This window comes from Bubalus bubalis, chromosome 6 (assembly GCF_019923935.1).
Source record: "Bubalus bubalis isolate 160015118507 breed Murrah chromosome 6, NDDB_SH_1, whole genome shotgun sequence".
In the NCBI taxonomy this organism is placed as follows: Eukaryota; Metazoa; Chordata; class Mammalia; order Artiodactyla; family Bovidae; genus Bubalus; species Bubalus bubalis.
The window spans coordinates 8,469,551-8,497,134 of NC_059162.1; the positions used below are offsets into that span (position 1 = coordinate 8,469,551).

The following is a 27,584-nucleotide window of genomic DNA, read 5'->3' on the forward strand; positions in this document are numbered from 1 at the left end:
GTTCAGGATGCAGCCACCCCCGCCCGCCTCTCCCCTCCCCCACGCCCGCGGTGGCGGCGGCGGCGGCGGCGGCTGGAGCCCGGATGCGGCGCCGTGAGACAGGCCCGGGAGCGCGGCGCGGATGGATCCAACATGGCGGCGCCGAACCTGAGCCGAGAGTGAGGCGGCAGGGCGGCCGGAGTGGGGAGGGGGAGTCGAGCGGGACGGGGCGGGGCCGGGCGGGGCCGCGAAGGGCTCGGGGAAGGAAAGTGGAGGGGGAGGCGGTGGCGACGTCCAGCTTGAGAACCTCAGGAGAGGGAGGTGACGGGACGCTGCGAGGTGGGGGAGGGGAGCGGCCGAGGGGGCGTGCGGGGGAGGTGGCAACTGTGCGGGAAGGCAGGGTCGAGGCGGAGGAGTGGGGCAGGGGAGGGGCGTAAACAAGGGCCGAGGTTGGGCCGGGCTGGGGGTGTTAGAGAGGCCGAGGTGGGGAGTGGGGCTGCGAGCCCGCCGGGCCAAGGGGGCAGGAGCGGGAGGGAGGGGCTGAGGGTGTGAAGGAGAAGGGGGCTTGTGGCAAGTGGTGGGGAGAAGAGCTGGACTCACGTAAGGGCTGTAGTGGGGAGGTGAGAGGTGAAGATTGGGTTTGAGACGTCTGGGGGGAGGTTCTGAAGGTGTTAAATTGGAGGTGGGAGGGGGAAGGGCCTAGGGGAGAATTTGGGTGGAAAAGGAGAAAACGGAGGTTTGGGGACTGGAGAGCGTGTCGGTGTAACGAGGTAATGGAGAAAGTGAGAGACTAAGAGGAAAGTTTGGGAGGAAGGGGAATGGGATGGGAGATAGGACAGTGGAGCTGCACGAATGATAGAGGTTCAGGGGTTTCCCTTTCCCCTGTGGAAAGGAAGAGAGAGCAGAGTTAAGCAGCATCAGTTGCAGCCAATTCTAATTGCCAGGCCTTTTAGCTTTTCCTAGGGTGGAACGGGCAGAAGGGAATGGTCTTGTGGGTTTAGAGAACTGGGGTTGGATGAAGGTTCAGCTGGATTTCCCAAAGCACCCTTGTTTTTCCTGGTTACGAAAAGAAGGGGAAAGGCGGACCCTGATATCGCTGTTGTGTGGAAGGAGTAAAGGACTTTCCTAGTTTTAACTAATTATCAATGTCGGAATGGGGAAACATGCATGCCGTGTTGGACCTCTGTATGCTGAAGTGAAGGCTCTGAAGTCTGAGAAAGGGATCAGAAAACGCAGGATGGCATCTGGGCAGCCGTGCTAATTAAATGAGCGCTTTAGTTTCCAGACTCTTTATTTTGCTGTTTAGTGCTAGGAGGGAGGGTCAGTACCCGTGTATAAAAAAATGTTCCCGGTGAAATGTAGATGTTTGCGTGGATCCTGCCCCAGTGGATTTTTCGTTCTCACTGTGTACTAGGTAAGGGAAAGAGTGAAGACAGAATTTGGAGGATAGTTGCGGTCTCTCAAGTGAAGTGATGAAAAGAAGGTGCCGCCTTTCGCTGTAACCACTTTACTCCTGGTTCATCTAAAGATGAAGTCAGTCTTGATAGTGTAACAAAGTAGGTGGGCCTCACAAGAGAGTGAGGAGTGAGGTGTCAGGATAAGTGGTTTCCCCCCGCAAGTTGTTAAATTTGGGACTTTTTTGCGTAAACCACTGAGACTGGACATTCTCAGAGTTGGTATTGTTTAGTGAATTGGGTAATAGAAGGTTAGGGAAGCCTGGGGACTTTGTTGGAAGTGAGTTCTCCCATTTAGCTTAGAGTGTATCATTACAATTGAAATAGCTTTAGGCTTGTCTGTATATTTTTGCAGCCGAGATTGACTCTTTGGGCCTTTGAGGTGTCAAAGTAAAGCTTGAAAATTGACACTTTCCCCCCTTATTTGTTTTTGTTTTGCTGCTGGCTTTGAACCTTGTGTTAGGAAGAGACCTGGGAAATTAAGTTTCCTGCAGAGGTAAGTCTGGAACTTTTTGTTTGTTTTCAAACAATGAAAGGGAATGGAAATGACATATTGAGGGTTGAGTGCAGTAATAGAGTAGATGACAGGGAAAATGGGTTTTCACTCACCCAACCAAGTACATAAGATTTGTTACAGTCGTCTCTTTAGGTCGCTGGAAACTGATAGGAGGGAAAAGAGAACAGAAATTAGGTGTCTTAGGACCAGCCTCCAGTCCTGTTTTGTTACTGTCTAGTCGTCTTGGTCAGCTCTGAGAGAAACATTTGTAAACATGTGGAATTTTGTACTCTAGCACAGTGTCTCCCAAAGGTTGCCTTGGAGGGTTGCTGAGACACCTGCTGCGGGCCGCTGCGGGCAGGCTTTTCTTCCAGCTTACTCTTTCTCCTAGTTGTTTTGGAAGTTTCATTTTGAAAACATACTTTGTAATTCTGACTTCCAGATATTTGGTTACATTTTCTGGGTCCTACCAGCAAGAAAGCCCTTTCTTTATGTAGTCTTAGTCATTTTTAAGGTTTTTCCATATCCTTTATATTTCAAGTTTTAAGACATCACCCTTTCTCAGGTTTTCTCTCTCCAAAGGGCTTGTGAGAGAGTCAGACACCTCCAGTTCTGTTGGGATGAAACTACTGTTGTTTTCATTTTAAGACATCACTCTCTTTAATTTCTTCCACATGACTTCTAAGGGCTTCTGAGAAAATAAAATACCTCAAAAAATACAGATCTCATTCCTGGTTGGAATGAAACTAGACTTTGCTTGGGAGTAGAAACCTAACAGACAACAATTAATCAAGAGGAAGGCCTGTAGATACATAGAGACTGTTGGCCCTTGGCTGGCTTGTGCCTACCTAAAGAAAACAAACAAAAACTCCTACAGTGCCCGGAAATGCAGCAATTCATCAGAATAAAGGACTAGTCTCGGGAACCCCTTAGGGGTGATCTAGATGTTAGGCTCTCAGATAGACCCAAACCAGCCTCCAGGATCAGGACTCTTGTTTACTGAAGTCTCTTGGTGTCTGGCAATATTTCAGGCACCAAGATTCTGAAGTTCTTTCTCATCTTCTATTTGGAGGATGTTCATTCTCCTCACTGCTCTGATACCTTTCATCTAGAATCTCTGTATAATTTCTGGGTAGTTCCCTCGATTCACTGCCACAGTAAGCTGAATATATTTTGGTTTAAGAGGAAGTTGGCCACGTTCTTTGAGTGCTGAAGTTAGATTCTTGGAACCCGCATGTGGATTGCTGAGTGAGTGAACTTGCCATCACAGATGATAATTAAGTGGGGAGGGCTGCCTATTAGCCTGCATGTCAGCCTCCTGACATTTCTCCCAAGGACAAGCATGGCCTTGGGAAACTTCTCCCTCTTGTACATTTTGCTTTATTGCATAAGTGCTGTAAGTCTGCTCAGCAGCCTAACAAGGAAGGGTCTGCTCTTGGTCTCATTTTGGGACTTTAAAGATGGTTGCAAGGTTTCAGTGCAGGGTCCTTTCTGTCTTGCAGAGGATGGCATTTCTCTAATCTTCACAGCAATTTAGATTGAATTAGGTCAGATTATACCTCCTGGGATGGGGTGGAAGGGAGTATAGCCCTGTCCCTGCTGTTCACCTAAATGGCAGCAGCAGGTGATAGAGAAGCCAAAGCTGGAGCAGGATGCAACTCCTTAGTTAAGTTAAATGAGTCTTTGTCTGACTGGCTCTTCTTCTGGAATATTGTTTGCTGGGTTTTGGTTGAAGGGACCAGATGACTTCCTTCCCCGGATAGAAGATGGCAAGTGACAGTGCTATCTCTTCTTTTGACCCTTCATCATGCTCCATCTAGAATAGGATTTCTCATCTTTAGCATTATTGATATTTTGGATCAGATAATTCTTTGTTGTAAGAGGCCGTCCTGTGCTTTATAGGATGTCTGGCATTATCCATTGCATTTACTCATTGCATGCCAGCAGCGCCCCCCATTACCACCCTCACTTCCCACTCCCCAGTCATGACAATCTAAAAAGTCTCTAGACATTGCTGAATGTCCCCTGGTGGGCAAAATTACCTTGATTGAGAACCACTGACCTAGAAGCTCTGATAAGTCCTGTCACTTTGATCCAGCCTAGGATCTACGACTTAACAGTGGCTGTTTCCCCCTCAGATCTAGGGAGGTAACCCTCAGAATTGAGGCCTATTGTAGAATTGCATCCATTGATATATAGTTAGGACCACAGTGCTTTCCTGTATTCTGCTTCATTTTCCAGTGACCAGGTATGTGGGGACAATACTTCCTAATTTCCTGGGGTTTATAGTCAGGACACTTTGCACTAGGGAACTCTGGAGCAGCCTACTTTTCTGATTGGTTGAATGTGAAACCTGCCCATCTGTTTTTTTCTGGGATCCACAGAATAGACAGCTGGCCAAGGGGAACAGGTGGGATAGGAACAAGGCGAAGTTGTAGGGGCTCTAAGGAGGCTCAGTTTTCTCATGTGAGCCTTCTGCTATGAGCAAGAAGTTGTTTTCCTTCAGGCCCCTCTATTTGTAGCCAGTGACTGTAGCAGGGGAAACAAGAGAGGAAGAAACGAGGAAACCCAGTCAGCAGTTGAGTAGCTGTATTCCCAGTTGTTTCCCATGCTTTGGGTGGGATGTCTGGTTCTCATAACTAGATATGGGCTGTGTTTCCTGTCCACATTCTGAACCCATGTCACAGGACTAGGTAATTCCAGGTTGGACCTCCCGTTTTCTTAAGGGTGTGAGTCTCTCTGTGCATTCGTCTCAGGATTAAGAGAAGACCAGGTCCTACTTGCTCTTCAGTTTTCTGAGTCCACAGTTGCTTGACTCTTCTGAAGTAGTTTATCATTTTATTCTCCCTTTTAACATAGCCTCAGTTTCTTGGAGTATAAAATGGACAGAACAGCCTGTATTATTGTTGAGTAGGTTGCTATGGTAGTGGTAGTTTTACAGTATGGGGAACGCTAGAGAATATGCATGTTACCTGAGCTGCATGTACTTTTAATGGGGTCCTCTTACTCTTGGACTTACGTGAGTTTATTCTTAACTGGTATTGCTTGTGGAGATCTCTTGGAGGTTCAGTTCAGTTCAACAGCAGGTTGCTCCTAGTATATGCCAAGCCCCGTCCATTGCTCGGCGCTGTAGCTATAAAGATGAATGTGACCTAGTCCCTCTACTTGAGTTGCTTAAGATATGATAGGCGTACAGGTTATTTTAGTACCCTCTGATAAATGGTTTAAGGGAAATATATGTACAGTGTTCCATAGGAGCACGGAAGAGGCCTACTTAACCCCAGCATGGACTGTAGAGAATGAATTTGAAGATGGCATCTGGACTGATTTTTTTTTTTTTTAGTATTTATTAGTATTTTTTTTAGTATTTATTTATTTCATTTTTGGCTGCGTGGGGTATTAGCTGAGGCACACAGGATTGTCTCTTGTGGCGCATGGGCTTAGTTGCCCTGTGGCATGTAGGATCTTAGTTCTCCATCAGGGATTGAACCTGTGTCCCCAGCTTTGGAAGTCAGATTCTTAACCATGGGACCACCAGGGAAGTCCCTGAACTGATTCTTAAAGGATGAGTAGGAGTTAGCCATCTGAAAAAAGGTGTAATGGGGCATATGGAAAAGAAGGGAAGGGCCATTCAGGCAAAGAGAATAGTCTAAAGATAGTTATGGAGAAATGAGTTGTGTGATATATGTGAACTATAGACAAATGATTAACGTTAGAGAAATAAAAAGTGACAAAGACCTGATCTTGGATGGTTTGGTGTGTTGGGTAAGGAATCTGGAGTGTTCTTATTGGTAAGGAGAGGATTGTGCGTGTGAATTCACTTCAGTCATGTCTGACTCTTTGTAACTCTGTGGACTGTAGCCCACCAGGCTCCTCTGTCCATGGGATTCTCCAGGCAAGAATACTGGAGTGGGCTGCCACGTCCTCCTCCAGGGGATCTTACTGATCCAGAGAGCAAACCCACATCTCTTATGTCTCCTGCATTGGCAGGTGGGTTCTTTACCATTAGCACCACCTGGGAAACTCAAGGAGAGCATTGTGGAGAGGTGTTAAGATGAAAAGTGCTGTGGTCAGTTGTGCATTTTAGATAATCCAGCTGGATGTAGGGGATGGATTTAGACAGATTAAGATTGGTTGTAAGGAGAGCCCTAAAAGAGGCTTCTGCAGTAATCCAGGTGAGAGATTATTGGGACCTGAACCAGCATGGTGGTAATAGGGGGTGGAAAGGTGAGGCAAATTTAATAGAAAGTAGTATCAACAGGAATTTATAATTGTTTGGGTGATTGGAGGTTGTGGTCAGAGGGTGTAGTAGTATTGGGTGGTATTTGGTAGGGCAGTAAATATGAGTGGCTAGAGATGAAAGCTGTTTGACTTGAGGGTTGGTTTTTAGCTGGGTCACTGACATTACCCACAATGATGGAGGAAATGTGTGAATCAAATGCCAAAATACATAATAAATGTAGGACTGTGCTTGGTCATTGAAGGGGGATTGGTAAACAACCATGAGGAAAGGTTAGAAAGTGGCATAGATCCAAATGGTGTGTGACCATCAGGAGAGTACAGGTGGCATAGGAGAATTCCACGAATGCTCAGTGTAGGAGCGTAGTGATGTTTGTTGATTTAAATTCATGAGTTTTGGTGCATATTTGATTAACTTTCTCAGCAGTTATTATTCTCCTGGACTTGGTTTGATTGTAGGAGAAATGAGGATAGGTCTGTGAAGGGATGAGTCTGGTTTGCAGAGGCCAAGGATGCTTGTCTCTTTGAAATCTCCTAACCAGTTAGAAAAGTTTTACGGTGATTTTATGTGCATATTCTCACTGGATTCTTAATAACTCTGAGGAGTAGTTTCTTTCCTCCTTGTTTTGTAGATGGGGACACTGAGGCTTTCAAGTTAAGTGACTTACTTAAGGTCACGTAGCTACAGTTTGTTAACAATATGGGCAGAATTAAAACTAGTTCAGACTTTCAGTTTCCTTGCTGTCAGCCCCTAAGTTTATCTGATGCAGCTTCTGTGTTAGAATTTAGAGTGAATTTTCTACTTCTCTTCATTTTGCTTTCATTTAAGGAATGAATTGATTGGGGGCACTGTCAGGGAGAGCACACAGAACCAAAAACAGTATTTTGGAGGCCAGAGGAACAATCGCAACAATGTCTGCTGAATATGTAACACTAAACTTGCAAATTAGTGAGTCTTCCTTAGCAGATGTGACTATCTTTCTCTGGTAAGATGTGAACTTAGGGCACTATCTGCTGAATATAGAGAGCTGTATGCTTTATTTTTTAATAAATATTTTACAGGCACTTCCCTGGCAGTCCAGTGGTTAAGGGTCCATGCTTCCAATGCAAGGGATGTGAGTTCGATCCCTGATCAAGGGACGTAAGATCCTGCATGCTGCACAGTGAGCCAAAAAAAATCAACAACTTTGTAAAAGTTAATAAATGCTTATTAAGCACTACACAGTGCCAGGCATTGTGTTAGGCTCTGAGAATATAGGATCGGCTAAGACTAGTTCCTAACATTGAGTGGTTCACAGGTTCTTTCCTTGTCCTTACAGTACAGTGGGGATTACAGCTGCTGAGCAGGGATTCTGGAAAGCACTGTGTACCTGAGCCCCCAGCATGGAGGGCCTAAAGCGGAGGGCAAGCCAGGTGTGGCCCGAAGAGCACGGTGAGCAGGAGCACGGGCTGTACAGCCTGCACCGCATGTTTGACATCGTGGGCACCCACCTGACACACAGAGACGTGCGTGTTCTTTCCTTCCTCTTTGTTGACGTCATTGATGACCACGAGCGTGGCCTCATCCGAAATGGACGTGACTTCTTACTGGCGCTGGAGCGCCAGGGCCGCTGTGATGAGAGTAACTTCCGCCAGGTGCTGCAGCTGCTGCGCATCATCACTCGCCATGACCTGCTGCCCTACGTCACTCTCAAGCGGAGACGGGCTGGTGAGGGTGCACTTGGGGCTGGGACCCTGGGATCAGGGGAGAGCTGTGGGCGGCCTGGAGTCAGCAGCATAGGCGTCCAGGCAGAAGGAGGCATTGACTCTGGGGAGTCCTGAGAAGGACGTTTCGAGGTGCCTTGGAGGATTGGACTAGGAGAAGGGAAGGGTGTATCTTCTCCTGAGTGAGTCCCTCTCCCCCTACAGTGTGCCCTGATCTTGTAGACAAATACCTGGAGGAGACATCAGTTCGCTATGTGACACCCAGAGCCCTCAGCGACCCAGAACCGAGGCCTCCCCACCCCCCTAAAACAGGTGAGATATTAACTCTCCCTTATTTCCATAATCAAGAAAGAAGACGCTGGACCCATCTTTTTCCAGCCTAAATGAAAGGACACTGTCCTCCCACGTCTGCTCCTCCTCCAAAATCAGATGAGGTGTTAATGCTTCATCTAGGTCCTATAATGGTTCCCATATTGTGTCTGCCTTTCAAGTCCCATTATTGATACTGCTGTAGTGCTGAGTCTGAATGATCCTCCACATTCCAAGTGAATTGTCTCCGTTTCTGCTTTTCCCCTGCTGTGTCTCCCTGTTTCCCTCTGGTCAGTGCCTCCCCACTATCCTGTGGTGTGCTGCCCTGCTTCGGGCCCTCAGATGTGTAGCAAGCGGCCAGCTCGAGGGAGAGCCACACTTGGGAGCCAGCGGAAACGTCGGAAGTCAGTGACACCAGATCCCAAGGAGAAGCAGACATGCGGTGAGGAAGTTCAAGGGTTCTAGAGGCACAGTAGACTGGAGGGGAAATAGAACTGCTGGAATACTGGGCATGCTGAGTTGCTTATAGTCGTGTCTGACTCTTTGCAACCCCACTGGACTGTAGCCCACCAAGCTCCTCTGTCCATGGGATTCTCCAGGCAAGAATCCTGGAGGGTTGCCATTTCCTTCTCCAGGGGATCTTCCCAATCCCTGTCTCTTAACGTCTCCTGCAGTGGCAGGTGGGTTCTTTCCCCCCAGCGCCACCTGGGAAGCCTCGGAACACTAGGCAGCTTAGGCTATTTAGAGCGAGGCTCACTTTGACTGCGGTTGCACAGTGAGGTTGAATGTTACAGTCTCTGGGTGGAGAACTCTGTCTTTGTGGCAGAGTACATGTCAACTCTTTCTAAGTAATAACTAGATGAAAGGGATGCTGTTATGACATCCTTATTGTAGTATGACTCAAGTCATGATAGAATATTAAAGTGAACTTCTGTTAATTAGGAAAATATCTCTTAGAATCAAGGTGCTACTTGTGAGTGATGGAAATAATCTGACCTGGGCATATCCCATTTAAGGGAACCTCTTGAATTGAGGCAAGGATTTCAGAGCTTCATAGAAAAGAACTAGTCCTGGGAAGAGGTAGAGAAGCTGTCAGGTGTTGTTCCCAACTGTGCTACTCTGCTGTTCTTTTCAGCTTTTCAAAACTTGGGTGTAGACTCAGCTCTCACTGCAATCTCTTCTGTGTGTCTTCTTTTCCCCACAGACATCAGACTGCGGGTTCGGGCTGAATACTGCCAGCATGAGACTGCTCTGCAGGGCAACGTCTTTTCTAACAAGCAGGACCCACTTGAGCGCCAGTTTGAGCGCTTTAACCAGGCCAACACCATCCTCAAGTCCCGGGACCTGGGCTCCATCATCTGTGACATCAAGTTCTCTGAGCTCACCTACCTCGATGCATTCTGGCGCGACTACATCAATGGCTCGTTACTAGAGGCACTTAAAGGTGTCTTTATCACAGACTCCCTCAAGCAGGCTGTGGGCCACGAAGCCATCAAGCTGCTGGTGAATGTGGACGAGGAGGACTATGAGCTGGGCCGACAGAAACTCCTGAGGAACTTGATGCTGCAAGCATTGCCCTGACCTTTTTCCCCTTCTCACTTCTCTGGGGACTTCTCACCGCCCACCTCTGGAGCTTACATACTGTTCTGGGGTTTGTTCTCTACCCTTCCAACCAATCACACCCCTGCCTTTTTTTTTTTTTTTAAAGGAAAAGACAAAAGAAAAATGGAAGTGGTGCCCCCCACCCCTCCCTGCACCCATGTGCCTGGCTTCCCTTTGTTCCCCTTTTCCACTTACCCCCTCATGTGTGTCTCTACAGTCACCTTGCCACTGAGCCGTAAGACATGTGTAGGGAGAAGCAAAGTCTATAGGTCATAGTCTTTGTAAGGGATTGAAGTGATCACTGCTTTTGGGTGCATTGAGGGGTTATCAGTACTTCTGGCTTTATGAGGGCTCTTAAACTTTGTCTGAAAAACCAAAGGGCTGTCAGTAGGGAGCTGTGTGGTAGGTGGGACTCTGAAGTGTATTTTGGAAATTAATCACCACCCTTTCCCAAATTATAGAATTTTTAAAAAAGCTGTGGCCCTTTCCACTCTCTCCTGGCCTCTGGTGCTGCTCCTCTCTGCCTCGTTTTCTCCATTCCATGGCTTGAAACCTCTGCCTGGTGTGGCTCCTTCCTTTTCCCTCTCTGTCAAACTCTCTTCAAAGGAATAATAGGTAAGAGGACTAGGTCAGCCTAGTCAGTCCCAACTGTGGTGTGTGCAGACACACACACACACACACACACACACAGGGTGGATGGAGAAGCGGTTGCTGGTTAAAATACACTCCCCCTGAAAAGGGGAAGGGGGAGTGTGACACTTTCTTTCCATGTTCAAGTGAAAATAAATAATGTACCCTGCAGCCCTTTCCCCTTTTGCTTTCTTCTGGCTTGGGCAAAGGGCATCACAGGTGAGAGTGAAGTGATGCGGTAGCAATGCCTTTCTTCCTTGTCTTTCCCCATCCTCTACCCTCACTCCCACTCCCAAGCTTGGGAACGTGGGGCTGGGACATGCACTGAGTGTTGCACTTTTCTTTAGGTAGGGAGGCATGTTGAATAAGCCAGGAGGCCTAGAACTGGAGCCTAGTCCAGCTGGTACAATACCACCTCCCCTTTCAGCTCCCAAAAGAGATATTCAGACACAGACTTTATGATGATTTTTTTTTTTTCAATGCCAGTGCTGCTCAGCCCTCAGCGTAACTTCAGTTTTCATGAAATAAACAGTGACTATATTAAATTCCACCTTTCTGAAACTGAAATCTGAGCTCAGGTGAAAGTTTCTTCTTTTCCAAGAAGCTGAGCCTGTGTTCCATCAAGAGACAAGGTTCTCCAAATGAGGGAAGCTGCGCCTGGGTCCTGCCTACAAGTCACAACACCACCAGCTCACAATGGAGGTCTCAGTGGACAGAAGTCAAAAGTCTTAAGACAGTGGGTGACCCAGATTGCCGTAGAGGTCAGGCCTGCGGTGTTGGAACACAGGCAGTTGTTTGCGCAACTGTTGCAGATAGTTGAGGTCAATTCGGGCAAGGCAAAGGCCTGGTCCTTCAGAGCAGCGGGCCACCACCGTTCCCCAGGGATCTACCACCATGCTGTGGCCATAACTGGCTCTCTTCTCATGGTGGCGGCCACACTGTGCTGCCGCCACTACGTAGCACTGGGTTTCAATGGCACGGGCCCGCAACAACACCTAGGGATGGAGGAGATAGCTGTTCACTTAAGTGCATGTAGCAGCTGGTAGGGAAGTGATAAGCCATGGACATTACAGCCCAATCTACCCATTGTGACCATCCTGATAATTGCCTGTGAATGATTTACTACTCTGAGAGGCAACAATCTGGGGAAGTGAATTTTCCCACTAGTTGGGAAGGAGAAAGAAAATCTTTTAACTGGTAGAACCAAGGAAGGAGAATGAAGTAAGAAAGGCCCTTATGTTCCAAAGAAGTATTCTCTTACCTCCCAATGGGCTGGGCCTGTAACAGATCCAAAAGCCGAAGGGTAGGTAAGTATTTCTGCTCCAGCCTGAACCAATGCCAGAGAAAGTTCAGGGAACCGCATGTCATAGCAGATAGCTAGACCAATCTGGAATGAAAACCAGCCTATTTAGCCCCCCTGCCCTTATGTCACAGCATTTGGTCATGACCCTGCTACCCCACTCCTTAGGGCTTTCTGTCCTCTACCACCGCTTTCAAGGATTCGTGTTCCCTTTCCTCTTGTTCCCCTCCTTTCACAGTGCCCACCTTGCCTGCTGGTGTGCTGATAGGAGACTCAAGACTGGGCCCAGGTATGGTAGAGTTGCTTTCACGCATAGGCCCCTGTCCTGGAATCTCTACGTCACACAGATGCGTCTTCCTGTAGGTGGCCACTACTGACCCTAGAGTAAGAGGGAAAAAAAATACATAGTGCTGGTGCCCTAGAAAGCCAGCTTAGATCCTCTCCTCCCAAAGAGGAGATAGCTTATAGACTAGGAACAGAAGTACAAATACCCCCAAAAACCCCTGGCCAAGGAAACAGTTGAGAAAACAGAATTCTGGAGAATCTTAGGTATAATTGCCTGAGGAGGCAGGCTAAAGAGTCTCACCCATGTTGTTCAGAATCACATGACAGTTGTAGATTTTCTGAGTCTGCTCCCAGTCCTGGCCACGCTCATGGAAACCACCCAAGGACAGCCAGAGTCCACATTCCCTGAGGGGGAGGGGACACTGACAACTCTTCTCAAGTTCTACCCTCATATCTGGCAATCCTAGGACATTACTCAAAAAGAAACTACCTCTCCCTCCCCCTTTCCTTGATACCTGGCAAGCTGGGTATATTCTTCCAAAAGGTTCCCACTCAGTGGCTCAGACAGGCGGCGTGTCTCTTCAGGGTTCCGTGCAATGAAGTCAAATGCCTCAGGCAGGAAAGCCAGGCAAGCGCCCAGTCTGGCAGCCTCCCGAATCAGCTCAGCACATGTTTTAAAGTTCTGCTCCTTGTCTGGGGTCGATGTTACCTGGCACACAGCCACCAGGGGCAGTTCCCAGGAAGAGGATGAGGCGGCCATGGTTCTGAGTCTGTAAATGGCATAGGCAAGCCTCAGAGTGACTAGCATGGGGAAACCTAAGTTTAAGGATAAGAGGCTAAAATAGGGAGACAGGAAAGCTGGGCTTTCCTTTAGTTTTACTCATAAAGGGCACAATGACCCATGGCATAATGACCCACTAATCAAATATTTCTGTGGATGGTTGATGCCCCAGTGTTTCCCACCATCCATACATTTAACAAACATTTACTGAGTATCTATTATGTGCCAGGCAACTGAGCACAGCAAAACAGGTTACCTGGGTGGAGCACAAAGTACTGAAAATCGAGGTATCCGGAGTCCAGGACACGAAAGAAGGGACAGGAGTTGGTGAGGAGGCCTGATGATGAAGCCCAGCCTGAAGAAAGTGAGAAATCAGGACACCAACCCTTCTCTCAAGCAATAAATTTCTAAGATCCCCTGACTTCTCTCTTCATACTGTGAGGCTGAATCAGGACCCTCCCTGTAAAACCTCCCAAATCGTCAAAACATTCTTTATCATAGGTAATTATGGGCTACCGGAAGAGATCATAAAGTGGGAAGATGGAGGAAAGGCCTTTGATCTCACATTAAATTAAAGCCTTTTTCCTCAGACAAATATTTCCGCAGTTCAAAAGCCATCTCCGAGATACTTCTTGGTCTTCCCAGCTTCTCTCCCTGATTGTGCAGCACAGTCAGTTTTATTGACGCAAGGCATATTTCCCCACCAGAATCTCTGAGGGGAAGTTCACCCTCCCTCGTTTCTCACCACCCAGTGGTGGGCAGGGGGCCACTGGCACCCAGATCTCAACCAGCGCCCCTCTCTCCAGTTAACCCTTTCTTTCCCGCGCCTCCCAGGGGCAGCGTCTCTGCTGCACAAGTGAAAGCACCACAGGTGGAATTCATCGGGGTGGGCGGGATAGGTAGTAGGTCCTACATTAAGATATGGCCAAAATCATCCGCGGGAACCGAACAAAACTGCGGCCTGGAGGTGGAGGTGCCGGTGCCAGGGGCGAGTGGGCGGTAACTCCGAGACCGGACGTGACGCAGGGCAGGGGGGCTGAGCCACGAAGGCCGGAAGCCTAGCAGGCGGTGAAGATGGCGGAGAACGGCGGTCGCGCCGGCAAGAGCAGCGGGAGCGGCACGGGGAAGGGGGCGGTGTCCGCAGAGCAGGTGAGGACCAGGGAACGTGCAGTAGGGCAAGCTGGCTGGGTCCAGAGTCGTCGTGAGAGGAGGGGGGGAAGCCTGTGGCTGTGCAGACCTTTACTCCAGTCCCGCATTTGCGTGGCCATCCAGAGAGAGGAGGGTCCTTCGAGAAGCTAGCCGAGCCCCCGGGGAGAGAGTAGGCGGATTGGTAGGTGAGAGCCACGCCCCCTCGGAGGGTTGGGTGAGCCTAGGCGAGGGGGAAGCAGGGGCTGGGAGGATGCGCAGGTCTGAGGAAAAATGGGTGGCCACTTTCCCCACTTTTCCTCCGCACCTTCGAACAGGATATGGCTAGGTGAGGCAGGTCATGGCGAGTCCTAGGGGATTAGTCGACGAACGGCTCGTGTAGTCTGTTACTTGACCCTGAAGCCACGCTGAAAATCGTCGTCACTGCAGAGCCACGTGACTCACATACTCGAACAGTCTAGTGCTTGATACTGTTTTGAGAGTCATTACTAGATTGAATTTAGACACCAGAAATCCTTTACTAAAAATTCGAGCATGCATTTCTCCCAGTGCCTAGCACCGGGAGAACGTTTGACAAGTTACTCAGAAGGCCGTTTGTGGCCTAGGAACCGTGGTTTGCTGATAGTGGGGCTAGTGTTTGTTACGGGTGGGAAGAAATCCGTGTAAATAGGAAAACGTAATTAAAACAATAGCTCTTTTAATTATAGGTTTGTCTATCAGTTATTTGTTGAACAGTTACTATAGGCAGAGGTATTCTGCATAAAGATTTTTAAAACTGACTCCGGCAATCAAAGAGCTTTTAGTCTGGTGAGAAAAATAAGACATACACAAAATGCTAATGTGAGGCAGAAGTGTATGTATGAGAGATATGAAGTGTTATGGAATTTTCGGGGAGGGGAGAAGAGTTTTTAGACAACGTATACAAAGTGTTTTGCACAGTGATATAAAACAAAATATACTACTGTGTGCTTCAGTTCAGTTCAGTCGCTCAGTCGTGTGACTCTTTGCGACCTCATGGACTGCAGCACGCCAGGCCTCCCTGTCCATTACCAACTCCCGGAGTTTACTCAGACTCCTGTCCATTGAGTCGGTGATGCCATCCAGCCATCTCATTCTCTGTCGTCCCCTTCTCCTCCTGCCTTCAATCTTTCCCAGCATCAGGGTCTTTTCAAATGAGTCAGCTCTTCGCATCAGGTGGCCAAAGTACCTGATGTGCATAATAAATGTTAATTATTTTGTTTTGTAAAAAAGATAATCTTTCAGCTCAGTCCTAAAGGATGAGAGAAGTTAGTCAAGCAAAGAAGGAACTGGAGGATTTTCTGGGTAGAGGGAATAATGTGTTTAAAAACACTGTGGCAGTAAACTTCCTGCTATGTTTGGGATGCAGATGAACTTAAAGTTTGGAATGGATTACTGCAAGACTTGAAAGTGGAGAAAAGGGGACAAAAGAGGAATCTTGGATGTCCTTCAGGTTTCTGCCTTGGATGGTGCCTTAGGGAATGTAGGAAGATGAACAGGTTTGGGGAGAAAATAAGTTTGAATTTGAGTTTCTTGTGGGACATACAGGTAGAGACATTTAGTAGATAGTTTGATTCATAATGTCAGGTTACAGAAAGAAATCTGAGTCGGAGATACAGAGAATTATACGTTTATGAATGGTAGATAAAGCTATGGTTGTGGGTGAAATCACCTAAGGTTTGTACAGAAAGTGAAGAAAGAAGTAGAACAGAGTGAAACCAGTTTTAAGGGATGATAGAGAAAAAGAGGCTGTCAGAACAGACTGAAGAATTGTGGTAATTGAGTTCTGAGGCTGTTCCTTGCTTAACATTCTCTGACCTTTGTTTGTGTTCCAGAGAGAACACTGTGTAAAAAATATGTATCACTGCTTCAAGTCTGAGCCATATAGACAGGATGGAGGCAAGTGGCACGTTGTGCTGGGCACTTGACTTGTTTTATCTTCTGTTACTTAATTACTGCCATTTGAAGTAGCAGTGTTGTCCTCAGAATGTTTGAGTTTCAAAGGCTTTAACTTACTCAGACTGGGAGAGTTTTTAATTGAGGGACTTGAGAATCAGACAGACCTATTTTTTCCTGCTTATACCATGATCCTACTAGAGATATTTGAGCTGAACCTGAAGGATTGGATAAATTTGAACAGATGGCAGTAGAAACAGAATATAGAGAATAGGGTAAGAGGAGATCTAGAGAAAGCATAGATTGACATGAAGTGCAGTGACTACTTTGTTTAGCTAAATTATGAGTTGTAAGTTAGAAAGGTATAGTCCTTAAAGTATACTGAGTCTTTGCATGGCAAAGAATTCAGGACTTTTTAATGTAAGCAGTGAGGGACTCACAGACGGATATATGTTATACCATTGATTTTTTTCTTATTACATAAAATATATATTCATTGTAGAAAACACAAGAAAAAGTACAAGATAAATTAATTACCCATGGCCCTACTATCTAGAGATAACTATTCTTACCATTTTGAAATGTATCGTTTGAGAGGTTTTTCCCCTTCTTTTATGTTTTTGTACATGTGTATTTTACACATTTACATCTTTAATTTTATGTAGTATTCTAAATACAGTTATTTGCTATTTCATAATCTGCTTTTAAGCTTAATACTATATCAAGAATATTTTTCTGTGTCATCCAAGTGCTAGAAGAATTAAATTAGCAACAAAGTATAGGATGGATTTGGAGAGTCCAAAAATGGGGAGATAATCTAAAAGACTGTTGCAGTACCTCAGACAAGAGGTAATGAGGCCTTCAATTGGCATGATCAATGTCAGTAAGCCTAAGAAAAATTGCTGAGGTAGAAGTAAGAAATTTGGCAGTTGATGGGGTAAGGGTGTGTTCAAAGATGAAACCAGGGTTTCCTACCAGGCTAGAGTTGTGTCATTAGCAGAAAGAGGGGAGACAAGAAGAGGAGCAGTTTAAAATGGAGTAAAGAACTTCCCTGGTGGTCCAGTGGTTAAGACTCTGAGCTTCCAATGCGCTGCGTGCGGGTGTGAGCCGTGGTCAGGGAACTAGGGTCCTACATGCTGTCTGAGTTGCCAAAACGGGGGAAAAAAAGGAGTAAAAGAAAGTTGAGCTTTGAATGACCTCAGTTTAAGGTATCTGTAGGACACTTAGGTGGAGCTGTGTTATAATAATAGCAGGTACTGCTTCTTGACAATCTGTTGTATGTTGGATAATGTCCTGAGTCCTTGATGTAATTAATGAATCCTCACAACATTGTACGAGATAGACACCTGCAATTTTTTGGTGAAAAAACTTAGATTCAAAAAGACATAACTTGGGAATTCTTTGATGGTCCAGTGGTTAGGACTTGGTGCTTTCCCTGCTGTGGCCCAGGTTCGATCCCTGGTCAGGGAACTAAGATTCCACAAGCCTCATGGCATGGTCAAACATTTAAATAAATAAAGTGAATTAGGAGGTGAGGAAGTGGAGGCAGTGAGTATAGACTCGTCCTAAAAACTTTGATGAAGAGAAAGGATGAGAATCATCATTTGATAAGCTCAGAAAAGTTTTTAGAGTTGAATATGTTTGCCTGGAGAATCCCCATGGACAGAGGCACCTGGCAGGCTATATATATTCCAGGGAATCACAGAGTCAGACGTGACTGTGCAGCTAAGCACACAGCACATGTTAGTCAGAAAGGGGGCACTGAACTAAAAAGAAGATACTAAGTGCAGTGACAGCCCAGAAAATGCTTTTCCAGATGCATCCAGTCATAATTCTCTACCTCTTTTATTCTTCCATTAAACCCAGGAAGAGTAAATATCATGTAGATAAGACCTTTGGGTGATAAATATAATGATTATAGATTTTCCCCGTACTTATCAAAACTATATGGTATCAAACAAAAAAGAAAGAAAACAAAAATAAATGGAAATAGTTTGACTCATTAAGAGATTATTATGTTACAAGCCAGGGATAATACATTAATAGAAAATGAATTCTTAGAGTTAGACTGTGGTGAAAGGAGCAGTCCTGCCGTCCACTGTGTTATTTTATCCACCCCCACGTTCCACCAGCCTTGGTTTCGTGATCTGTATTTACAGAAGATAAAATGTCTTATAATGAAGGTACATGTCTTATAATGTTTTGTTGCTTTTGTTGTTTGTTTTAGAATTAAATGAAATAAAGAGTCCAGCAGAGTACCTGGCACATAGTAGTGCTCCCTTCCTGTGCAGACTGTGGTGGAAGGAAGGCAGGTTATTGTAGGACCATAAAAGATACAGGGGTTTTAAAAGAAGGTACAGTTACATATTTTTAAATTTTCAAAGACGATAATAAAGTTTAGAGGTAGGCGGTATAATGGAAAATAAAGAACATAGTATGTGAAAATAGAAAAAGTTTTCTATCAAAAAGTGTAAGAAATTGATAGATGCTTATATGTGAGTGGGCTTCCTTGGTGGCTCAGATGGTAAAGCGTCTGCCCACAATGCAGGAGACCCGGGTTCGATCCCTGGGTCGGGAAGATCCCCTGGAGAAGGAAATGGCAACCCACTCCAGCACTCTTGCCTAGAAAATTCCATGGATGGAGGAGCCTGGTGGGGTACAGTCCATGGGGTCACAAAGAGTCAGACACCACTGAGTGACTTCAGTCACACTATATGTGAGTACATACAAGGAGTTAATATGGGGCTAGGGGATGGCAAGAACTGCTTCCTAGAAGAATCTATGTTGAAACGTGAAGAACGAATTAGAGTTAGGCAGAGAAAAATGCGACAAGAAAGGTTTGGGTAAGTGTACCAGGTAGGGTGTGGATTTTCTGCAAATGCCTGAAGGTAAATGATAGGGGAATTGCAAGTGGTTCTGCTGGGCCATGGGCTTCCCTGGTGGCTCAGACAGTAGCGAATCTGCCTGCAGTGCAGGAGGCCTGATAGTGCTGAGTGTGAGCGGTGGGAGGAGGACTGCCTGCAAGAGGCAGCAAGGACCAGATCTGTAGGACTTTTTTTCTGCTGTCTTCAGGGGTTTGGGTTTTATCCCATGAGCAGTAGGAATAATGGAAGGTTTAGGCATAGGATGGTTAGATTTAAATTTAAGGTTGCTTGTGCTGAAGTGTGGGGAATGGATTGAAGGAGTCAAGTGTGGAACTCACCTAGGAGGCTCCGTAGTACAGGTGGGAGATGATAGTGGATGGATTTGAGGTATTCAGTAGATAGATATGAGTTAGAAGTTAATTGAGGGTGGATAGTGAATTGAGGATGATTCCAAGGCTTCTGGAATGAAGATCTCTTCCTGCTCTAAAAATTACTAAATTAACATAGGTAGTATGAGCTACCGTCAGGCCCAGTCAGGATATTGCTGGTAGCACTGTAGAGTCTTCTGGTCATCTTGGGGAAGTTTATAGCAACATACAGTAGAAACTATAATAATGTTAATACCCTTTTGACTCAGTCTTAGGAGAGTATGATTCAAGAGACATGACTGTAAAGTTTTTGTACTGTTTGTCCAGATATGTAAAATCAGTGCTATTTATTACAGGAAAATTGGAAATAACCTAAATGTCCCAACAAGAGAAGAATGGTTAGATGGTTTATGTATTAAAAGAAAGTATCAATAAAGTTTAAGTGCTATATAGCCCTTAAAAATTAGAATACCATGTCCTGTAGACAAATACATAAAATGTCACACACACACATATACACACACAGGAGAATATTATTCACCTGTAAAAAAAGGAAATTCTGCTATTTGTGACAAAATTAATGAACCCTGAAGGTATTATGTCCAGTGAAAATAAGTCAAAGAAAGACAAGTACCTAATGATCTCATTTATATGTGGAATAAAAAAAAATTGAACTCATAGAAACAGAGTAGATTGGTGCTTTGGAGCGGGAAGAGGGGGAATGAGTGAGGGGGGGGTTCAAAAGGTAACAAAATTGGAGTTACAACATGAATTAGTTCTGGGGATCTAATGTATACCACGACAGCTGTGGTTAACAATATGTGTTGTATACTTGAAAGTTGCTATGAGCAGAAATCTTAAAAGTTCCCATCACAGAAGTAACTGTGAGGTGATGGATATATTAACTAATATTATTGTGCTAACGTTTCCAAATATATATATAAAATCATAATGTTATATACCTTACACTTCCACAATGCTCTGTGTCAGTTATCTTTGTTTTGGAGAGCATTGTGCGTCTTGTGGGAGCTTAGTTCCCCAAACAGGGATCGAATCCAGGACACCTGTAGTGGAAGCTGAGTCCTAACCACTGGTTTGCCAGGGAAGTCCCCTATCAATTATATCTGAAGAAAACTGGGAACTAACAAACAAAAAAAGATGATCATGTCCTCTGTAAAATTATTTCTACATGCCAGTTATGAGAATGTGAGCGCTCTGCTGTATAGCTGTCAGGCTTGAAGTCACTTTAGAATAGGAACAGTAGGGACTTCCTGGTGACCAGTGGTTTCCACTCTGCCTTTGCATTACAGGGGTTGGGGGTTCGATTCCTGATCAGGAAACTAAGATCCTGCTACACCTCACGGCCAAAAAAAGGAAAGAGTTGGTATTTTAATTGGATTCTTTTTCAGGAGGAGTGTTTATGTGTGAGATGATTTAATAGGGCTGAGGGAGTCAACAGTGGCCTGGCCATCTCTGCTTATTACAGGGTTGTTAAGTGTAGGGTTGAAATATAGCATTGTTAATCAGCAAGAATGTTTGAAGAAAAGTTGGAATTTTAAAAAATTTCTTTGCCTTTAGTGGTGTTAAACTGGTGGTTGAAAAGTAGATTCCTACTAATTATTATACTAAAGAAAATAATTTCAGGTCTCAGAAATTTTGGACATTTAAACTGATTTCATTAATGTGTGTTAAATACAACATATATCCAGAAGAATGGATGTCATTCAGATGCTAGGAGGGCATCTGGAATCTAGCTTACTTGTGAAATTTTCTTAGATGAAAGTATTTTGAGGTTACGTTGACAGTGGAGAAAATGCTAATTATAAATGGAATAGTTTTGATTATAGGTAATGAAAGTGAAGGAAAAACAGCTTGTAGATGAGTGAGATTTCCAACGCATCTGCTGAAATGAGGATGAAGCAGATTGAGATGAAAGGATGATGGTTGGGAAAGGGAAACAAGCTGCTGGAATGACAAGTTCCTCGTCAAATTTATTCCTTCATTTATTGGGCCTTAGAAGGGATGCAGAGGTGGTACAGGACAGCATATTAGCTGTATATGCATCTTGCAGAGAGCTAGAAATACGGGATCCTAGTAAAGATGAGGTGCTTAGTCATCGATGCAATGAGAATGGAGATGATGGAAGTGACCGTGAGAGATTTGGTAATGGTTTCAATGAGTGGGCCTGTTGCTCTCAGCGGACCATGAGGGTCCAAGGGACACTCCGTTTGGAGAGAGGTCATGATGGTAATTAATGTACTTCACTGCTTACAAAACTGTTCCACATTCATTCATTCATGTGATACAACAGTGCTGTGAAGTAGGTATCACCTGCATATCACAGGTAAGAAAACTAAGGCTCAGAGAGATTAACCCAGTGGTTTTCAGTTCTGGCTGCACCTCAGAATTTCATGGGAGATCTTCTCTGAAATACTGAAGCCCAGAGCCTCACTCCCAGTGATTGGGTAGCTGCTCTGAGGTTCCACTATTCATGCTTTAAAACGGATCCCCTGATCCTCACTTGTAGCCAGGGTTAAATGAATAGGGTTAAAAGTCTTGTCATAGAACCAATATGTGACAGAGACAAAACTTGAAACCTAGTCTTCTGCCTTTCATCTGATATTTCTTTCCAAATACAGTCATCAGAGCGCAATACTAGATGTGTTGCTGGTGGTGGCATTAGTACCCAGCTGACCTGACTTTCAGTCCGTTTTAATCCTCTGCTCAGTTTCTGGGGAAGAAGCAGCTGGTCGTAATCACTTCTCTGGGCCTTTAAGTATGTTATTATGCTTCTTTTGCACCACTACCCACCCCACTGTCACCCCCTATTTCTCATCCTTTAGGCTTCAGTTAAGGCATTCTCTCTCAGGAAACCTCTTATCAGTTAGGATTTACAGGCTGCAGATATGGGCTTTGGGCCACTTATTTTTTTTTAAAGGACTGTTTTAGAACGCTGGTGGTAGAACTGAACACAGTGAACACAGAATTGAACACAGTGAAAAGACACATTAATCATTTAGGCCACACAGAGTTCAAGAACTAGGGCAGCTTCAGGGGTTTCGGGAAAGGAATGGAGGATAATCTTTACAGGACAACTGTCAGTGTTGGGGCTTCCCTGGTGGCTCAGATGGTAAAGAATTTGTCTGCAATGCAGGAGACACAGGAAATGGTGGTTCGATACCTGGGTCGGGAAGATTCCCTGGAGGAGGAAATGGCAACCCACTCCAGTATTCTTGCCTGGAAAATCTTATAGACATAAGAGCCTGCTGGGCTGCAGTCCATAAGGTAGCAAAATGTCAGAGATGACCGAATACTCACATAGGTGTCTGAGCTCCAGCTGCATTTTGTACCTGTTTGTCTCTCCTGTAGAGAGACTCTAGTATAGAATAGGTTACTGTCCCTGTGGTCAAGGAGCAAGGGTCCTGTAATTAGTAGCCCCACAAGAACCCCAGTGAAGTAGAAGGGGCGGTTCCCTAACGAGAGGGATGCTGGGCAGACCCAAACAAGAATTACTCACTACAAAGCTTTTCCTTTACCTGCAAGTTTAAGCTACCCTGTAGGTGTTCCAGTAGCTCTCCACTTCCCATTCTTATAACACATGCCTCAGTTCAGTTCAGTTCGTTTCAGTCGCTCAGTCGTGTCCGACTCTTTGCGACCCCATGAATCGCAGCACTCCAGGCCTCCCTGTCCATCACCAACTCCCGGAGTTCACCCAAACTCATGTGCATTGAGTCGGTGATGCCATCCAGCCATCTTATCCTCTGTCGTCCCCTTCTCCTCCTGCCCCCAATCCCCCCCAGCATCAGGGTCTTTTCCAGAGAGTCAGCTCTTCACATGAGGTGGCCAAAGTATTGGAGTTTCAGCCTCAGCATCTGTTCTTCCAATGAACACCCAGGACTGGTCTCCTTCAGAATGGACTGGTTGGATCTCCTTGCAGTCCAAGGGACTCGCAAGAGTCTTCTCCAACACCACAGTTCAAAAGCATCAATTCTTCGGCATTCATCTTTCTTCACAGTCCAACTCTCACATCCATACATGACCACTGGAAAAACCATAGCCTTGACTAGACGGGCCTTTGTTGGCAAAGTAATGTCTCTGCTTTTGAATATGCTATCTAGGTTGGTCATAAGTTTTCTTCCAAGGAGCAAGCATCTTTTAATTTCCTGGCTGCAATCACCATCTGCAGTGATTTTGGAGCCCAAAAAAATAAAGTCTGATCCTCTTTCCACTGTTTCCCCATCTATTTCCCATGAAGTGATGGGACCAGATGCCATGATCTTCGTGTTCTGAAGGTTGAGCTTTAAGCCAACTTTTTCACTCTCCTCTTTCACTTTCATCAAGAGGCTAACAAATGCCTAGTCCTCACCAGACTAAGTTGTAAGGTGGTCTAGCCACCTAGCTGGCACTCAGTGTTGGTTGAATGGAGTTCCAGACAGACCTAAGTTACAAATTGCAGACCGTGTTCTACTCCTTTTGCCAGGTAGGTGCCTACTACTGCGTCTTTGTAAAGCCTGCCATGCTGTGTTGTTTGTTGTTGTTCAGTGGCTAAGTCATGTCCAACTCTTTGCGACACCATGGACTCCAGAGTGCCAGGCTTCTCTGTCCTCCTTCTCTGTCTCCTGTAGTTTGCTCACATTAATTTTCGTTGAGTTGGTGATGCTGTCTGACCATCTCATCTGCTGCCGTCCTCTTCTCCTTTTGCCTTCAATCTTTCCTAGTGTCAGGGTCTTTTCCAGTGAGTCGGTTGTACGTTGACCCTCCACCATTTCCACTGCCCCTCTCTCACCTTATCTCTTTCTCATCTTCTTAGGTAATTGCTGGCTTCAACCGTCTTAGGCAGGAACAGCGGGGCCTGGCATCCAAAGCAGCTGAGCTGGAGATGGAGTTGAATGAGCATAGGTGAGGAGCAAAGAGTAGGAGAGTTGGATGGGCCACTTTGTACGAGGGTTGCAGCAGAGTGGGACTGAATTCTCAGGCTCTGCTTTGTCCTCCTACCTCAGCCTAGTGATTGATACTCTGAAGGAGGTCGATGAAACCCGCAAGTGCTACCGCATGGTTGGAGGGGTGCTGGTGGAGCGGACCGTCAAAGAGGTGCTGCCTGCCCTGGAGAACAACAAGGAGCAGGTGAGCAAGAATCCCCGTATAGATGCTCTGAGCAACAGTAAGGAAGGGGAGGCTCGGGCTTTAGGGAATGTGGGGAGGAAAGCTTGGGTAGGGACTCTCATTGAAGACAGCATAAATAGCCTACTGGCCTATGCTCTTTATGTTATGCTCAGTCTAACTCCTTAGACGAAGGAGTTGCTGACTGTGCCTCTCACCATGGGTTCTGTGACCTGGCTGAGTTGGGAGAAGGAAGGTGGTTAGAGTGGTGTTTTTCACAGTGTACTCCATGGGTACCTGCATTCAGATCACCTGGAGGACTAATTTAAAATGCAGCTTCCCAGACCCTCTCCTGTACCCACTGATTCAAAACTGCTGGGGTTGGGAGCCACGAAGAGCATTTTAAAAAGAATCAGCCAAGGTGATTCTTATGTATACTAAAGTTTTAAACCATTGTTTTAAAGAAAGGAATACTTTTAGTGTCTGGGCTCTACTATTAATATTTGGTTAAAGATGAGGTTAGAGGTGTCATCTGTCCTTCACTTCCCCCAACCATTGTCTATAACAGATGGGGGAAGGGAGTCCTGAAATCCTTACATAATCCCTGTCGCTTGCCCTCTAGATACAGAAGATCATTGAGACACTGACACAACAGCTTCAGGCAAAGGGAAAAGAACTAAATGAATTCCGGGAAAAGCACAACATTCGTCTCATGGGGGAAGACGAGAAGCCAGCAGCCAAGGAAAACTCAGAAGGCGCTGGGTCTAAGGCCAGCTCAGCTGGCGTGTTGGTCTCCTAGAAACCAAAGCCTTCGCGTTGTTTTCTACCCTGATTCCCACTTCTAATTTCTCTTTATTGTTATTATTATTTTCTCTGCTATTGTAATATTTTTTTGTTAATTAAATGTTTTGGTCAGAATGCTTAGCTCTAGCCTGAACCTTTCACGCAATATGAGGAGTAGAATTTGCATGGGGCATGGATAAGCATATGATTTGTGGTTTTGGTTCTGTCAGGTTAATGGCTCACAGTATCAGACTAGGTCTTATATTTTATCCTTTCCTTTGCAAATAAAGATGCATCTCCTTATTTACTTCCCTCCCCACCAAAAGATTCAGAGACAGTGTTGACTCTCAGGTTGAAATTTAATCAGCATTTGAAAAGAGGAAGATAGCTCTGTGATAATGCTTTGAGTTTGCAACAAAACAGAGGCTTGGCAGTGTATCTTGGCACTGTTCTTTAGATAAAGAGGTCTAGAATGCAAACCTGTGGACTAGCTGTCCTGCCATCCTCACCAAAACCCCCAACCAAGTAAAGCTGATCATTCCAAAGGCAGGTGCGATGGCCCACGCGTTTTAGTCCATGGTCGGCACAGGGGAAGTGGAACCACAGAGAAGGAGACTTTCCTGTTGGGTAAGGGCAGAGGGTGGTTATTGAGGCCGTAGCACTTTGGCTCCCATGGGGCTCTCAAGAAGACAAAGGCTTGCTCATTGTTTTTCTCCTCCCATGATTTGCAGGCCTCTCAAAAATTTAATATTCTGTGTATTTCTTTAAGTTGTCGACTAATTCTTCCTCCTCCCTACCCCTTTACTCCATCCTTTATCTCTCTGTAGTCTTCAGGTTCTCCTGTCTTCCCACCTTTCCCCCTTCTCAACCATTAAGCTGGCTCTTACGGGTATCATAGATGTAGAGGTCATTGCAGATGGTGTCTCTGGCTCTGGTCAAAGTTTCTCCACCGAACAGGACAGCAAAGGGCCCAACCACAGAACATGAGTGATGGCGCAGTCCTCTAGGCCCTTGCCGGGACCCCTGCCCGCTGCTCACGAGCCTTGAAAGCTTTTCCATCAAATGGGGGGCAACAGGCGGTTCCTCCTTGAGGGAGAAAGAAGGGACTGTTTGGAGGGATTTGGGCATCCAAAGTTTAGTCGCTGTTCCACCCTTAGCGAGATGTGAGTAGACAATACCTTAATCTTCCCATGACTCCAATGCCCAGCTACTTCTGGTTCAGCTGAATTGCAGCCCCCAAAGAGTAATAGCTGGTGACCTGGGTGGGGCCCAGGACTTTGGAGCAAAGCAGCACAGTGACCCGAGCGTGAAGCAGTGTGGCAGCCTTCTTCCTTATAGCTGTGAAATTCAGGCCTGAGTTGGGTTTTCTGGAAAATGTAAGTGCTGTATACTGCCTTTTCCCCACTCCCCTCGCCAGGGATAGAAGGGAGACATGGGAAAGGGCCACATGTAGTTCAGTTGAGATGAAGGGTAATATTGAAAGGGAGTTAAACTCTTTTAGACATGGAAGGTTCCCAGGGAAGAAGGGTGCTAGGGTGAGGATGTTAGATAAACTGCCTGCGAATCTGTTTTTCCAGAGTGCAGGTGAAGGAAGGGTGAAAATTTTAGGGCAGGGGAGGTCATACCAATAGGTGCGGGCGCCAGGGTCCAGCCTTAACGTGTAGATGCTTCCGTAACGACGCTGAGTGCGGGTCCCGCCCTCCCGGCCTGCTACCCGCAGCTCTCGGTCGGAGATTCGGGTACAGGTGTGACTGCTGAGGCCGGCGGGGGGGCAGCTGCCGGAGCCGGCGGTCCACGCCTCCCACACACCGCGGTCCGTGTCCAAAGCGGTCACAGTGGCCGAGCGGCGCGACCCGTCCCAGCCGCCCACCACGCAGAGCCAGCGACCGCCCACCGGCGCCGCGTCGTGGTGGCTGCGCCTCGGGCCGCCCCGTGCTGCTACACGCACAGCCTGGCCCCCAGCCGGATCGAAGACCACCGTTTCACTGCTCGGCTCTCTCGCTCCTCCAGCTAGGAGCCCCCCGACCAGATAGAACCGTCCCCGCAGTTCAGTGCATGAATGGAAGGCCCGCGCCAGCAGCGGGTCCCGCGCCACCGGCCGCCAGGTCCAGCCCGAGCCCCGCGCCTCGCCCACAGCCCCAGCCATGGCACCCGGTAGAGGCGAGCTGCGGGGTCGACGGCCCGGAGCCCAGCTATATGGGGGCTCAAGCTTCTCCGGAACCGCCCCTACCGGAAGCCCCTCCAGGTCCCCACCTCAAGGCACCGGCTCTCGCCGCCGTCACCCAGCAACCACTGCCGCGGCTGCAGCACGACGCTGCAAATTGAAGGTCGCAAAGCACTGGTTACCGTGGAGACAGGAGACCTGGGGAGCTACTGGGAAGCCGTGTTGTCACCATGGCAACAGGAGCTGTGCTAGGTCAATAAAAATGATGAGTTGTTGAACTCAGACCGAGGAGAGCCAGTTCTTCAGAAAGACCCCTGTTGTTTAAGCTGCGAATTCACTTGGGACTATGACGTTTCAGGTGCCGGCGTTGCTCAGCAAAGATTGAGGAGGAACCATGTGCTTTTGACTTTAGCATATTTTGGGGGCGGGGAGGGGTGCGGAGAGGCCTGCCACTTGGCATGTGGGA

General features: G+C 46.5%; 4 protein-coding genes and 1 non-coding gene across 12 annotated transcripts; 3 read left to right on the plus strand and 2 right to left on the minus strand.

Moving 5' to 3' along the window:
* On the plus strand, positions 1 to 10,980 carry DEDD (death effector domain containing). Of its 5 annotated transcripts, none has more exons than XM_025287499.3 (6): positions 20 to 158; positions 1,897 to 1,929; positions 7,488 to 7,876; positions 8,077 to 8,184; positions 8,477 to 8,623; positions 9,386 to 10,980. In XM_025287499.3, the coding sequence occupies exons 3-6, from the start codon at positions 7,552 to 7,554 to the stop codon at positions 9,760 to 9,762; spliced, it is 957 nt and encodes a 318-aa protein (XP_025143284.1). In that variant the 5' UTR covers positions 20 to 158; positions 1,897 to 1,929; positions 7,488 to 7,551; the 3' UTR covers positions 9,763 to 10,980. The 5 variants fall into 5 exon arrangements, with proteins under 5 accessions (XP_006048553.1, XP_025143284.1, XP_025143286.1 ...); XM_025287500.3 differs by lacking the exon at positions 20 to 158 and adding an exon at positions 210 to 318; XM_044944128.2 differs by lacking the exon at positions 20 to 158 and adding an exon at positions 782 to 1,393.
* NIT1 (nitrilase 1) lies at positions 10,869 to 14,044 on the minus strand. 4 transcript variants are annotated; one of them, XM_044944127.2, is made up of 7 exons: positions 14,017 to 14,044; positions 13,036 to 13,134; positions 12,514 to 12,768; positions 12,300 to 12,403; positions 11,959 to 12,092; positions 11,675 to 11,800; positions 10,869 to 11,408 (listed from the first exon to the last, which is right to left on the minus strand). In XM_044944127.2, exons 3-7 carry the CDS (start codon positions 12,756 to 12,758, stop codon positions 11,142 to 11,144), a joined length of 876 nt encoding a protein of 291 aa, XP_044800062.1. In that variant the 5' UTR covers positions 12,759 to 12,768; positions 13,036 to 13,134; positions 14,017 to 14,044; the 3' UTR covers positions 10,869 to 11,141. The 4 variants fall into 4 exon arrangements, with proteins under 4 accessions (XP_044800062.1, XP_006048552.3, XP_006048550.3 ...); XM_006048490.4 differs by lacking the exon at positions 14,017 to 14,044 and adding an exon at positions 13,693 to 13,825; XM_006048488.4 differs by lacking the exon at positions 14,017 to 14,044 and adding an exon at positions 13,345 to 13,675.
* Positions 13,791 to 25,095, plus strand: PFDN2 (prefoldin subunit 2). The gene is made up of 4 exons (XM_006048492.3): positions 13,791 to 13,928; positions 23,882 to 23,970; positions 24,072 to 24,195; positions 24,794 to 25,095. Exons 1-4 carry the CDS (start codon positions 13,854 to 13,856, stop codon positions 24,968 to 24,970), a joined length of 465 nt encoding a protein of 154 aa, XP_006048554.1. The 5' UTR covers positions 13,791 to 13,853; the 3' UTR covers positions 24,971 to 25,095.
* On the plus strand, positions 17,238 to 17,309 carry TRNAE-UUC. Its single transcript has one exon. It is a non-coding gene; the product is annotated as a tRNA-Glu (tRNA).
* Positions 25,096 to 25,294: 199 nt separating the features above from the next.
* Positions 25,295 to 27,248, minus strand: KLHDC9 (kelch domain containing 9). The gene is made up of 4 exons (XM_006048493.3): positions 26,580 to 27,248; positions 26,133 to 26,292; positions 25,842 to 26,040; positions 25,295 to 25,574 (listed from the first exon to the last, which is right to left on the minus strand). The coding sequence occupies exons 1-4, from the start codon at positions 27,098 to 27,100 to the stop codon at positions 25,408 to 25,410; spliced, it is 1,047 nt and encodes a 348-aa protein (XP_006048555.3). The 5' UTR covers positions 27,101 to 27,248; the 3' UTR covers positions 25,295 to 25,407.
* Positions 27,249 to 27,584: the final 336 nt, after the last annotated feature.